Raw genomic sequence first — 15,169 nt, forward strand, 5'->3', positions numbered from 1 at the left:
AAGTGACCTTTCCCTACCGCGATGTACGAGCCATGTACCGTGTCACACGGCGCCGGTGTACACGGCCTTGCAACAAACTATTGTTTATCTTCAATGAGCTCATTTACACCGGAAAGGTTTAGAGGAGAAATTATTAAATATTATACAAGAGAACCTGCCAGCCTGTCCATCCTGCGATCAGGAAACTGGACGGAGGAAATTGAATGTCCAATCAAACCGCCCATCAAACCGCCCATCAAACCGCCCATCAAACCACCAATCAAACCGCCAATCAAAGTGCCCATCAACTCACCCATCAAAGCGTCCATCAAACCACCCATCAACTCACCCATCAAACCACCCATAAATCACCCATCAAAACATCATCAAACCGCCCATCAAACCGCCCATCAAACCACCCATCAACTCACCCATCAAACCGCCCATCAAACAACCCATCAAACCACCCATCAACTCACCCATCAAACCGCCCATCAACTCACCCATCAAACCACCCATAAATCACCCATCAAAACATCATCAAACCGCCCATCAAACCGCCCATCAAACCACCCATCAACTCACCCATCAAACCGCCCATCAAACAACCCATCAAACCACCCATCAACTCACCCATCAAACCGCCCATCAAACCGCCCATCAAAGCGCCCATCAAACCGCCCATCAAACCGCTCACCAAACCACCCATCAAACCACCCATCAAACCACCCATCAAACCACCCATCAAACCATCAACAAATTACCCATCAAACCGCCCATCAAACCATCAACAAATTACCCATCAATTCACCCATCAAACCGCTCATCAAACCGCTCATCAAACCACCCATCAAACCACCAACAAATTACCCATCAAACCACCAAAAAACCACCAATCAAATCACAAATCAAACCACCCATCAGGAAAGATAAAATATGTTCAATAACTAATATGAGACGGGCCCATCCCAAAAAAATAGGGTTTTTGTACTCACTGTAAAATCCTTTTATTTGAGTACATTGAGGAGCACAAGAAGTCATTAATTATCAGGTTCTACTACCACCTACAAGAAGACAGGAGACTGGCAAACAAGAAAAAAAATGATAAACCAGTCCAGGATGACCCCTCCGACAACTGGAATACGTTTGTAGCAAAAGTACCAACAGCATGATCATAAACACAGGAGGTGAGGGACCTGTGCACCTCAACGGACCTCAAGAAAAGATGCCCGAGTACAAAAATCTAGTGGTGCACCGAAATGAAAATTCTGGTGCCGAAACCGAAAATTCGAAATGCACCGTTTTTAAAAATGAATATATTTTGTTGGAAACAAATACACTTTGATTAAAAAAAAACAAAAAAAAAACAATATATACCCCAATTTGTTTTGTAAAATATGAAGACGGATGTTTCGGCGAGTAAACAGATACCCAACATGTCACGCTTTAAAATTGCGCATGCTCATGGAATGGCGTGAAACTGCGGTACTTAAAAATCTCCATGAGTGAAGCTTTAAAAATTTCTACAGGTTACCATTGTGAGGTTACAGAGGAGGTCTAGTGTGAGAATTATTGCTCGTGGTGATACCTCACATGTGTAGTTTGAACACCATTTACATATGTGGGCGTGGCCTACGTATGTGTTCACCACTACGTGCGAGCACAGGAGGGACAGGGGCACTTTAAACTTTTTTTTTTTTTTTTTTTTATTTTAATCACTTTTATTCCTATCACAAGAAATGCGTGCATCCCTTGTAATAGAAATAATTAGTGACAGGTCCTCTTTAGGAAGATATATGGGGTCAATAAGACCCCACATCTCTCCTCTGCAATGTAAAGCATTGGATCAAAAAAAAAAAAGCATTGATCTAGTGCCTTAAAACGAAAAAAAAATGTCCCGGACCCGGAAGTGACATCGCTCCAGTCCTCCAAGGGCATAGAGATGAGTGGAGGCCATCTTTCCTTCACACATCTCTATGCCCAGCGCCGGGATCGTTCGACGGTTTCCGCTGGATAAGTCCAAAAATTGGGTATGATCCGTACAACAGGTAAGGCTGAGAACGACCAGCGACAGCGGCGAGGGGCGGGGTTTTTTCAGCACCTATATTGGTGCTATTTTTCATATCGGCCAGCGGCCAAAAGGGGTGTTTTTGGCCGAAACGTTTCGACCACCGAAATTTCGGTGCATCCCTACAAAAATACTATTTTCTTTCTGGTCAATTGAGGGACACAGGAAGTCATTAAAGAGGCGTTCCGGCCCTCCCCCCCCCCCCCTCCAAAAATTAAAAGTCAGCAGCTACAAATACTGTAGCTGCTGACTTTTAATATGAGCACACTTACCTGTCCAGGAATCCAGTGGGGTCCTCACCCCGAGCCGATTGGGTCCTCACCCCGAGCCGATTGATGGAGAGCGCATTTTGAAAGGAGTGAAAGAAAAAAGGAAAGCGATGGTGATGGGGGAGGGGACTGAAAGTGTTAGGGCTCATGTATATTGCAGATGCTAAACTCACGTTCAGGAACTGTTCAGTTTTATTTCAGCAGCCCCTGAACTCTCCCTAATGTTCTCCTATGTGTCCGTGTACACATCTTCGTTTACAGTCGTTTACAGGCATTTGAGTTTACAGTCTTTTTTTGAGCGCAGAAAACTTGCGTTCAGCAAGACGCTTGTAAACGCTGCAAATCGCGTTTATTAGCGTTTGCAATTTTTTTTTAAACTCTTCCAGTTCCCACTGCTGTCCAGAGCCTGTTTACCATCACGAAAAATGCATGCAAAGCGTTTTCAAGGTACTCAGATGGACAAAACACTGAACACAGGATGTTCCTACTAAGCTTGTCACACACAGAAATGACCAATTCACACCTCAGACCTCTCCCACCCTTGGAAACAAAAGATATGTTAATGACCATTCACACCTCAAATTCCTCATGAAGACCCCCTGCCAGGTGGCCTTAATGACTCCACCAGACACCTTTCCCACCCTTGGAAACAAAAGAAATGTTAATGAGCAACTCACACCTAAGCTAATCTCAACACATACTGCTGTCTCTGCTTCTACTCTCTGTATTTCTCTGAAATAGTTAATAATTTACCACTTTTCAGTGCATTCTGGGCATTTGGGAGGTTCTCCTGTGCTTATCTAGACATCCAACCTCCTAGGACACCATCAAAAGAAGGTATGCCAGTTGTAGGACGGGAAAGAGGCTAGACGTCCAAACTTCTAGAAAAACATCAAAAGACTTTGGCATGTCGGTTTTAAGAAGGAAAAATGACTACAGAACGCTTAGTCTACAATCACCTGAGCTCCTCCCTCACCGACAACAACCCTCTTGACCCTTAACAGTCTGGCTTTTGCGCACTACACTCCACTGACACCACCCTACTAAACCTCACTAATGATCTACTAACTGCTAAAACCAACGGCCACTACTCCGTACTCATCCCAACCAATGGCCACTACTCCGTACTCATCCCAACCAATGACCACTACTCCGTACTCATCCCAACCAATGACCACTACTCCGTACTAATCCCAACCAATGACCACTACTATGTACTCCTCCCAACCAATGGCCACTACTCCGTACTCCTCCCAACCAATGGCCACTACTCCGTACTCATCCCAACCAATGGCCACTACTCCGTACTCCTCCCAACCAATGGCCACTACTCCGTACTCCCCCCAACCAATGGCCACCAATGGCCACTACTCCGTACTCATCCCAACCAATGGCCACTACTCCGTACTCATCCCAACCAATGGCCACTACTCCGTACTCATCCCAACCAATGGCCACTACTCCGTACTCATCCCAACCAATGGCCACTACTCCGTACTCATCCCAACCAATGGCCACTACTCCGTACACTTACTACTTGACCTCTCCGTGGCTTTTGATACGGTTGACCATCCCCTCCTCCTCAATAAACGCCACTCTGTTGGTCTCAGAGACTCTGCTCTCTCCTGGTTCTCCTCCTACCTATCGCAATGCTCCTTTATCGTTACCTAGAACGCTGCCTCCTCCTCTTCACTCCCTCTTTCTGTAGGGGTCCCTCAAGGTTCTGTCCTTGGACCCCTTTTCTCCATCTACACCTCCTCGCTTGGTCACCTGATAAACTCCCATGACTTTAACTACCATCTCTATGCTGATGACACACAAATCTATCTTTCTACCCCTCACCTCACCCCTTCAGTCTCCTTCTCACCTCACCCCTCCAGTCTCCTCTCGCATTACTAACCTACTAAGCGACATATCGGCATGGATGTCACTCCACTTCCTCAAACTCAATCTTTCTAAAACTGAACTCTTAATATTCCCCCCAGCCCGTGCCCCCTACCCTTACGTCTCCATCAAGATCAATAATACAATCATCAGTCCCTCCCCTCGTGCCAGGGTACTAGGTGTAATCCTAGACTCTCATCTGTCCTTTCACCCCCAAATCCAATCACTGTCCAAATCTTGAAGACTTCACCTCCGCAACATCTCCAACCTCCGCAACACCTCCAACCTCCGCAACACCTCCATCCTCCGCAACACCTCCAACCTCCGCAACATCTCCAACCTTCGCAACATCTCCAACCTCTGTGACACCTCCAACCTCCGCAACATCTCCAACCTCCACAACATCTCCAAGATACACCCGTTCCTAACCTCGGAAACCACTAAGCAACTTATTCACTCCCTTGTTATATCTCGCCTTGACTATTGTAACTCCCTCCTCATTGGCCTACAGAATCGCAGGCTATCCCCTCTTCAGTCTATCATGAATGCTGCTGCCAGACTCATCCACCCTACTAACCATTCTGTATCTGCCACTCCTCTCTGCCAATCCCTCCACTGGCCTCCATTTAGTGTCCGCCACCCCTCTCTGCCAATCCCTCCACTGGTATCCATTCAGTGTCCGCCACCCCTCTCTGCCAATCCCTCCACTGGCTTCCCGTTGCCCAATGGATAAAATTAAAAACATTAACAATAACGTATAAAGCCATTTATAACTCCGCCCCAAATTACATCAACGATCTTGTCTCTAAATATCACCCAAACCGTACTCTCCGCTCCTCGCAAGACCTCCTGCTCTCGAGCTCCCTTGTCTCCTCCTCCCATGCTCGTCTCCAGGACCTTTCCAGAGCTTCCCCCATCCTCTGGAACTCTCTACCCCAATTTATCAGACTATCACCTACTCTGCTCACTTTTAGGAGATCTCTGAAAACCGATCTCTTCAGGGAAGCCTATCCTGCCCTCAGCTAATAATGGAATCTTCAACTCTTCCTACCAGTCCATCCCCCACAGTTATTACCTTTTGTACCACTGGCCCCTCCCTCCTAGATTATAAGCTCCCAGGATCAGGGCCCTCCTACCCCTCTTGTATTGAACTGTATTGTTGCTGTATTGTCTACCATTATATTGTAGTGCAGAGCAAACTCTTGGCGCCATAAATCCGGTATAATAATAATAATACACATCCAACCTCCTAGGACACCACCGAAAGAAGGCATGCTGTTCGTAAGAAGGGAAAAAGGCTGGACATCCAACCTTCTAGGAAAACATCAAAAGACTTAGGCATGTTGGTTGTAAAAAGGGAAAAAGGCTGGACATCCAACCTTCGAGGACAACATCAAAAGACTTAAGCATGATGGTTTAAAGAAGGGAAAACGACTACACATCCAACCTCCTAGGACACCATCGAAAGAAAGCATGGTGTTCGTAAGAAGGGAAAAGGCTGGACATCCAACCTTCAAGGACAACATCAAAAGACTTAAGTATGTCGGTTGTAAGAAGGGAAAAAGGTTGGACATCCAACCTGCTAGAACACCATTAAAAGATTTAGGCATGCCGACTGTAGGACGGGTCATCCTGAACTGGCTTTCAATTTTGTTTTCATTTGCTAGTGTCCTAGCCACCTGTAAGCAGCAGTACAACCCAACAGTTAATGACTTCCTGTGTCCCTCAACAGACAAGAAAATTAATTCTAAGCTCTTCACCTATTTATTATGCCTTTCTTGAAAATTAATCTGTCACAAAAACACAGAATATGGCAGAAATATGCAATTTGTTTTTTAATTGGTTACACCTCTCCCATCGTAGCGAAGGTGTCCACACACATAAATCTGGATTTGGACTAATGAGCAGACTCCTTACCTCAGTACAGAATGGAGTGAGCTGGGGGTGGACCACAGGCTGCACATACGTATGAAACGTTGACTCGATCTCCATTGTTCTGCCGTTTAACTTCAGAATGGGGAATTCAATTATTTCCTAGAAGAGAAAGCACAGAGGTAGAATCGTTAGTGGTGTTGGACAGATACACTTCAGTAAGTGCTTCAGATAAAACAGTCCAGCTTCAGTCCTGAAAGTAACACACAAGTCTCCAATCTCGAATATTTTCATAGGATGCGTTCTGTATTGCGAGCAATTCCTTCCTGAAAAAGACACCACTCTGGAATCCAAGCAAGGATCGTGGAAGTATTGAAAGGCGCACCAATCCTTGGGAGATGGGAGGGTCCAACAAACTTTTGATTGCTCATGATACAATAAAAAAATAAAAATAAACCACAGTTCCGGGGCCCGACACTCCCCCTTCCTCCTTCATCAGGGCTTCCATAACGAAAATAGGAACTTGAATTGACTCAAAGGGAACAGTGCCAAACAGACCTGTATTTTATCTCATATTTGCTCTCCTTAAAGAGAAATTTCAGTTTGTTTGTTTAAAGTCAACAGCTTTACATACTGCATCTGATGACCTACCATTGCCTGGAGTCCAGCGCTGTCTTGCCGCAGCTGGTTTTTCTTACTGCTGCGGGTCCCCAGCCACACCATCTTGGATACAGGAGCCGGCTGTGGCTTCCTGAGGAACCACAGCCAGCTGCGCACTGCTCATGCACGAGGTCGCACAGCACTTTGTGAATGGTTCTGAAGCCACCTGAGACAAATGACATTTCCCAGGAGGCTGCGGGAGGGGAGGGGGCAGGGCAAGGGATGTCAGGGAGGGAGAGAAGGCAGAAGTAGTAGTGGGTATCGTGGTCACTGGTAAACCAGTGAAACTGCCACTGACCATTATGACACAACAAAAATTAAGTACAGACCCGTTTGGTATTGTTCCCTTTGAGTTCATTCATGTAGCCATATTTGTTTTTAAAGCCCCAATAAAGGAGTGTTTGCCAACCAAAACACGTAAATGAAAAGTGGTCCCACTGGAGAAATATGCCCTCACTTCCTTTCCCAGTGACGACAAGAACTACTCCAGCCTGATTAAAATTCAACACGTGAAAATGAGGGCTAATCAAGTGAGAAGGTGAACACCGCTCAACCAGCCCCAGGAGTCAGATGTGTAGATGGCTTGGTCTCGGCCGCTGAGGTTTCTGTGTTCAAGCCCCAGCAGGCGGGTCAAAAAATGTCAGAGGGTGTGGCCAGAGTGGTAAATCCAACACAACAAACACTTTACTCCTGCGCTAGGAAAGGACTCAGTAGACCCAATAGGAATGTTCTGGAATTTTCTGGAAAATGCACTGCTTGCTGCCCTCAAAAGACCAGAGTGGTGGCTGAGGCCACGCCATCTACACATCTGACACCTGGGCCTGGTTGAGCCGCGTAAACCTTCTCACTTGATTAGCCATTCTGGAATCGCTTCAGGACAACAGCTCCCTTTCCTTTGCCGGCGTGGTGATTTCTGTTATATTTCCAGCTTGGAGCGGCACCACGAGGTATTTCCATAGCCCATGTGAAAATGAGGACACTTACACAGAAAATACAGACGATTAGCGCTTTTGTTTCCTTTTCTTACGAGGGTTAAATATGCAAATCCGGAGAATGAAACCCTCATGGTGATTCACAGAACTAGTTCTCCTGCAGCAAACCAAGAAAACATTTACTGTATCACAAGTGAGCTAAGGGAAGAGAGCCAACCCACAGCTATGTGTGCTCCTCTACTCAGCAGTTAGTAATATCTTATAAATATACTGTATATCATTTCTAACGGATTGTTGGCTTTCTGAAACCACACTAAAATATGTCACCAAATACACAGAAATCAGATGTTTGAGTATCTGCATATCCGTGACAGACCAATGACCCCTAGAGATGGTCCCAACCTATGGACGTCATCTCAAAACTCAACTGGGCATGCTTGAAAATTTCAGATGGCCCCCACCTTCAAAACACGCAATGAAATCTAATTAAGTGTTGTTGCATGGCGACCACTTCCTGTTATCTCACATATATATTCTTATTATTATAGCCAAATTTACCCCCCTAACTCCTCCCACAGTTTTTACACTCCATAGACAGTAATATACTGAAACGTGCGGATTGTTCCCGATTGGTGGGCTATTACTTTGTGGAACGTTTCGTCGAATGGTTCACGAAATATCGCCATTTTTGTGGTGAAATTGGTCCCATAGGAATGAATGGCGGAATGTTCAAAACTAGAGTGGGAGCTGAAAAATCCGGACATGATTTCTAAACTGCCGTCACTCCCTCACCTACACAAATCTTATATCAAAACGTTCAGCTATCCCGGCTGCCACTAAAAATGTCCATGGCTAAGCCATAGTCCTGATAGTTTTCACAATATGACCATTTGTTTGCAACTCACGCCGCCCATTGACCTTTTCACAGTTACTCCAGCCACTCCACCCAGTTACTCCGCCCACTCCACCCAGTTACTCCGCCCACTCCAGTTGTAGACTACTGGTGGAGGCAAGAACACTTCACACAATTTCCCCAGAAATTGTAGCTTTTCTAGTTTACTATGACATGTTGGGTGAGACTCCCATCTAATGGCAGGTGAGGACTCAGCGTGTTGAGGGGTTGGTGTGGACAGGTTTTTGTTTGCATCAGAATGGCTCTCTCTCTCCAGCCTTTCTCACCCAAAAATTTCACGCTTGTTCCTTCGGAATCGGAATACTGTCCCATGAACTGTCGTGATTGGCATTTGAATGCTGTGTACTAACGATCAGATTATCACATGATCCCTCCGAAAGCAATTTTTGCCATCCGATTTTCTGGTCATGTGTACGGGGAATTAAGTCTTTGGATTGTGTCCTAGAAAGTTGGATGTCTAGCCCAGCCTTTCTCAGCCAGGGTGCCTTGAGGATTCTTCAGGGGTGCCTTGACAAAATGTCTAAAAATTGGCCAAAATCTGCATACAAGCCAGCAATAGAACAAGCCTGCCTTTTAGTTACACAAAACCTCAGGTTTTCATTGTGCACCATATATACAACCTTCTAGTGTCGGTGTCCTGACAACTAATGACATCATCATTTGATAAGGAGGATGTCAGCTGCCTACACAGCATCCTAGTTTGACCCTCCCCTGCCCTTCTCCATCAGTGCTGGGGTCACATAGTTTTTCACATTTTAGAATGCGATGCCCTTTTAAAATTATGGACAGTCTGGAGGCACCCCATTTTCGAATGGGGTGCCTCCAGACTGTCCATAATTTTAAAGGGTGCCTCCAGACTGTCCATAATTTTAAAGGGTTCCTCCAAACTGTCCATCATTTTAAGGGGTACCTCCAGACTGTCCATAATTTTAAGGGGTACCTCCAGACTGTCCATAATTTTAAAAAGTGCCTCTAGACTGTCCATAGTTTTAAAGGGTGCCTCCAGACTGCCCATAATTTTAAAGGGTGCCTCCAGACTGTCCATAATTTTAAAAAGTGCCTCTAGACTGTCCATAATTTTAAAGGGTGCCTCCAGACTGCCCATAATTTGAAAGGGTGCCTCCAGACTGTCCATAATTTTAAAGGGTGCCTCCAGACTGTCCATAATTTTAAAGGGTACCTCCAGACTGTCCATAATTTTAAGGGGTACCTCCAGACTGTCCATAATTTTAAGGGGTACCTCCAGACTGTCCATAATTTTAAAGGGTGCCTCGGGACTGTCCATAATTTTAAAACATGCCTCCAGACAGTCCATAATTTTAAAAAGTGCCTCTAGACTGTCCATAATTTTAAAGGGTGCCTCCAGACTGCCCATAATTTTAAAGGGTGCCTCCAGACTGCCCATAATTTTTTGACTGAAAATAGGTTGAGAAACACTGCTCTAGTCAATCAAGACTATGTGAATGCAAAAACAGTTGGAAGTAAGTTGATGCAGCTTAGAAGGTCAACTGCAGGTCAGAAGGAGGTCAACTGTAGGTCAAATGCAATTGTCAATGAAATCTGAAAGATCTCAGAAGGGTTCTAAAAACAAGCTGCATTTGGCTATCAACACAAGTCCAAAAAAGCCAGCCAACACAGCCCTAAATGAGGTCACCGCTGGTCAAATGCCCATTGGACAAGAAGGAAAGGTCGCTATTGTGACATGCCTATCCTGGCTCATTTCGGTCGTCTCTTTCCTCATCAACACAGCCAACATGGCTGGACTCTTGTAGTCCAATGAATACAAAAAGGAAACAACACGTGAAAAATAAATGATCAGATAAGTGCAATACTGCATGAATGTTTGTTCCAGGAGTCAGGCCTGTTCACAGCTCCGATCATTTCTGTGCGAATTTTACCATTTCATCATCTCCTGCCCGCAGAATGGGCACTTTTGGTGGCATGCGTAAGAACACTGATAACTGGCTGAGAGGCTTTATACACATGGGAAAGAACATCAGTGGTGCACCGAAATGAAAATTATGGTGCCGAAACCGAAAATTCAGGATGCACTTGGCTGAAAACCGAAATGAGCAGTTTTTAAAAATTTTATTATATTTTTTGGAAAAAAATACACTTTATTGATTAAAAAAAACCACTATATACCCCAATTTTTTTGCAAAAAATATGAAAGATGATGTTACGCCAAGTAAATAGAAACCAACATGTCACGCTTTAGAATTGCGCACGCACGCGTGGAATGGCGTCAAACTGCGTTACTTAAAAATCTCCATGAGTGACGCTTTAAAAATGTCTACAGGTTACCAGTGTGAAGTTACGGTGGAGATCTAGTGCGAGAATTATTGCTCTTGCTCTGATGTTTGTGGCGATACCTCAGATGTGTGGTTTGAACACCGTTTACATATGTGGGCGTGGCCTAAGTATGCATTCACCACTACATGGGAGCACAGGGGGGACGGGGCCTAGGCATAGTATTGGACTTTGGCACCTTTTAATTATTTTTACTCCGCGTCTGTCAATTAAATTTTTTGCGTACCACCTTTCACTTAGGAAGGTAAGGTGTGAGTCTTCTGGCCTACCCTGAAAACTAGGTGGAGAATATGTGGGCATCAGGTTCCTTCCTTCCCTGCCATGGACGTTCTCTCTTATAAAGAGCCTCCCTACCAGTACTCATTGTTCAGCTTCAGCTGACTATGGGGAACAGGATCTGCCATACCTTTTGACTAGGTGGATCTGAGTTTGCCTTACCCCCTGTAAGGAGTCTTGTGCCCCAGGAGGTCATGGAAGGGTCCTTTCATTTCTGGAGGGGACCACTGGACACAGCCTGGTGCACTTTTTTGTGTGTGTTCACATGCATTTTTGTTTGGCACACACAAAAAAGTGCACCAGGCTGTGTCGAATGGTCCCCTCCAGAAATGAAAGGACCCTTCCCTGACCTCCTGGGGCACAAGACTCATTATAGGGGGTAAGGCACACTCAGATCCACCTAGTCAAAAGGTCTGGCAGATCCTGTTCCCCATGGTCAGCTGAAGCTGACCAATGAGTACTGGGTGGAAGGCTCTTCATAAGAGAGAACGTCCATGGCAGGGAAGGAAGGAACGAGATGGCCACATATCCTCCCCCTAGACTTCAGGGTAGGCTAGAAGACCCACACCTTACCTACCTAAGTGAAAGGTGGCACCATTCGACACAGCCTGGTGCACTTTTTGTGTGTGTTCACATGCATTTTTATTTGGCACACACAAAAAAGTGCACCAGGCTGTGTCAAATGGTCCCCTCCAGAAATGAATGGACTGTTCCCTGACCTCCTGGGGCACAAAACTCCTTAAAGGGGGTAAGGCACACTCAGATCCACCTAGCCAAAAGGTCTGGCAGATCCTGTTCCCCATGGTCAGCTGAAGCTGACCAATGAGTCCTGGGTGGAAGGCTCTTCATAAGAGAGAACGTCCATGGCAGGGAAGGAAGGAACGTGATGGCCACATATCCTCCCCTTAGACTTCAGGGTAGGCCAGAAGACCCACACCTTACCTTCCTAAGTGAAAGGTGGTACGCAAAAAATGAAAGTGACAGACGTAGAGAAAAAATAATTAAAAGGTGCCAAATTCCTATACTATGCCTAGGCCTTGCAGCCTGGTAACAAAAACTACCGGCCCACTTTCTCTACCAAGATGCTCACCAACATGGTGAATCCAGGTAGAAGAAATATTTACACACATGATGTGCACATTCCTTTCTGTGTGGCCTACAAGCCCCCAATCCTTGACCCATGCTGGTGGTCAATTAGGACTTGGATCCAATGTATTCCAGTCTTCTATATAGTTTGTTTAAGTTCGGGCTTGTTCACACTTGACTTCTTCCCAAACTCTCCCCAAACGCCTGTCAAACGCTATAGGGATAGCGCATGACAGGCGTTTGGGAAGAGCTTTTAATGCTCCTTGAACGCCCTATGCACATTTTTGAGGCAATTCATAGGTATTTTCCAAGTGTTAAAACCGCACCACAAAAGCATATAATGAAGTTAATGGTATTAACGCCTCGCAAACGTCCCGCAAACACCTGCCAGGCGTTTGAGAAGCATCACCATAGACTTGAATTGGAGGCGTTGAAAGGCTTCAACTCCTCCTGACTTGACATGAGGCATCAATTTTTGCCGCAATGCGACCCTAACCCTTCAGTGTGAACAGCACTGTGTGCTTCCAGGTGTATAATTTTCATAGGCGTTTGAGGAGCGTTAAAAACGCCAGTCAAACGCCTGCAAAACTCCTGCTTACAAAGCTAGTGTGAACTTAGCCTAAATGATGCAGGACGAAGGCTACTGGTGGAATGCAAACTCATTCCAAATTTGATATTTGCAGTGCATCTGTTTGTGGGACATCTCAGGAGGTGCAATGTTGGGTGAGATTGCTTTCCTCCACTACTGAAGAGGTGAATCCAGGTAGAAAAAAACGTGCGCACTGAAAAATAACTTAAAATTCTCTTCTCTACCCAAAACAAAGTTAACATGTTCAGCTGGACTTCTGCTTTAATGATTTCGGAAGGGTCATGTGATGACCTTGGCCCGTCCATGGAATCCACCACAAGTCTTCCAAGGGCTGTCTTCTCTCTATAGTTTCCCAGAGCCTTCCACAGCACCCTCATGAGAAGCCATAGAACATTGCTAGATCTAAATAAAAGTTATCAGCTCAAATAAATGAGGCCTCATTTAATATTGTATGCCTCGTTTTATTTTGCAGCCAGTTAGACAGAGATAACTGCAATAAATAAAATGCAGATTGCTGCCAACGGTAACAATATCCGTGTAAAGAACGGTGGAGAGATAAAACAAACAGCCTGGCAGCCTGGTAACAAAAACTACCGGCCCACTTTCTCTACCAAGACGCTCACCAACGGTGTGTGATAACATTGGCATGGTGAATCCGGATTGGATGTGCACATTCCTTTCTGTGTGGCCTACAAGCCCCCAATCATTGACCCATGCTGGTGGTCAATTAGGACTTGGATCCAATGCATTCCAGTCTTCTATACAGTTTATTAAAGTTACTGATGCAGGACGAAGGCTACTGGTGGAATGCAAACTCATTCCAAATTTGATATTTGCAGTGCATCTGTTTGTGGGACATCTCAGGAGGTGCAATGTTGGGTAAGATTGCTTTCCTCCACTACTGAAGTGGTGAATCCAGGTAGAAAAAATATTCACACATGATGTGCACATTCCTTTCTGTGTGGCCTACAAGCCCCCAATCCTTGACCCATGCTGGTGGTCAATTAGGACTTGGACCCAATGCATTCCAGTCTTCTATATAGTTTGTTAAAGTTACTGATGCAGGACGAATGCTACTAGTGGAATGCAAACTCATTCCAAATTTGGTATTTGCAGTGCACCTGTTTGTGGGACATCTCAGGAGGTGCAGGGCTCCAATGTTGCGTAAGATTGCTTTCCTCCACTACTGAAGAGGTGAATCCAGGTAGAAAAAAATGTGCGCACTGAAAAATAACTTAAAATTCTCAGCTCTACCCAAAACAAAGTGAACATTTTCAGCTGGACTTCTGCTTTAATGATTATGGAAGGGTCATATGATGACCTCGGCCCATCCATGGAATCCACCACAAGTCTTCCAAGGGCTGTCTTCTCTCTATAGTTTCCCAGAGCCTTCCACAGCACTCTCATGAGAAGCCACAGAACATTGCTAGATCTAAATAAAAGTTATCAGCTCAAATAAATGAGGCCTCATTTAATATTGTATGCCTCGTTTTATTTTGCAGCCAGTTAGACAGAGATAACTGCAATAAATAAAATGCAGATTGCTGCCAACGGTAATAATATCCGTGTAAAAAAACGGAGGAGAGATAAAACAAACAGCCTGGCAGCCTGGTAACAAAAACTACCAGCCCACTTTCTCTACCAAGACGCTCACCAACGGTGCCTGATAACATTGGCATGGTGAATCCAGGTAGGATGTGCACATTCCCTTCTGTGTGGCCTACAAGCCCCCAATCCCTGACCCATGCTGGTGGTCAATTAGGACTTGGATCCAATGCATTCTAGTCTTCTATATAGTTTATTAAAGTTACTGACGCAGGATGAAGGCTACTGGAGGAATGCAAACTCATTCCAAATTTCGTATTTGCAGTGTATCTGTTTGTGGAACATCTCAGGAGGTGCAGGGCTCCAACGATGGGAAGATTGCTTTCCTCCACTACTGAAGCGGTGAATTTAGGTAGAAAAAAACGTGCGCACTGAAAAATAACTTAAAATTCTCTTCTCTACCCAAAACAAAGTTAACATGTTCAGCTGGACTTCTGCTTTAATAATTATAGAAGGGTCATGTGATGACCTTGGCCCCTCCATGGAATCCACCACAAGTCTTCCAAGGGCTGCCTTCTATCTATAGTTTCCCAAAGCCTTCCACAGCACCCTCATGAGAAGCCATAGAACATTGCTAGATCTAAATAAAAGTTATCAGCTCAAATAAATGAGGCCTCATTTAATATTGTATGCCTCGTTTTATTTTGCAGCCAGTTAGACAGAGATAACTGCAATAAATAAAATGCAGATTGCTGCCAACGGTAATAATATCCGTGTAAAAAAACG

General features: G+C 45.0%; 1 protein-coding gene across 2 annotated transcripts in view; it reads right to left on the bottom strand.

The window, feature by feature from the left end:
• ERI3 (ERI1 exoribonuclease family member 3) overlaps positions 1-15,169 on the bottom strand; it is a 98,091-nt gene that overhangs the window by 31,695 nt on the left and 51,227 nt on the right. For both annotated transcript variants that reach the window (XM_089666023.1, XM_089666024.1), the window contains exon 3: positions 6,118-6,234. In XM_089666023.1, coding sequence (XP_089522149.1) covers positions 6,118-6,234 — 117 coding nt within the window. The remainder of the gene's footprint in view (positions 1-6,117; positions 6,235-15,169) is intronic.

This window comes from Staurois parvus, unplaced genomic scaffold (genome assembly GCF_062004578.1).
Source record: "Staurois parvus isolate SC_StPar_1 unplaced genomic scaffold, SC_StPar_1.0 ptg002473l, whole genome shotgun sequence".
In the NCBI taxonomy this organism is placed as follows: domain Eukaryota; kingdom Metazoa; phylum Chordata; class Amphibia; order Anura; family Ranidae; genus Staurois; species Staurois parvus.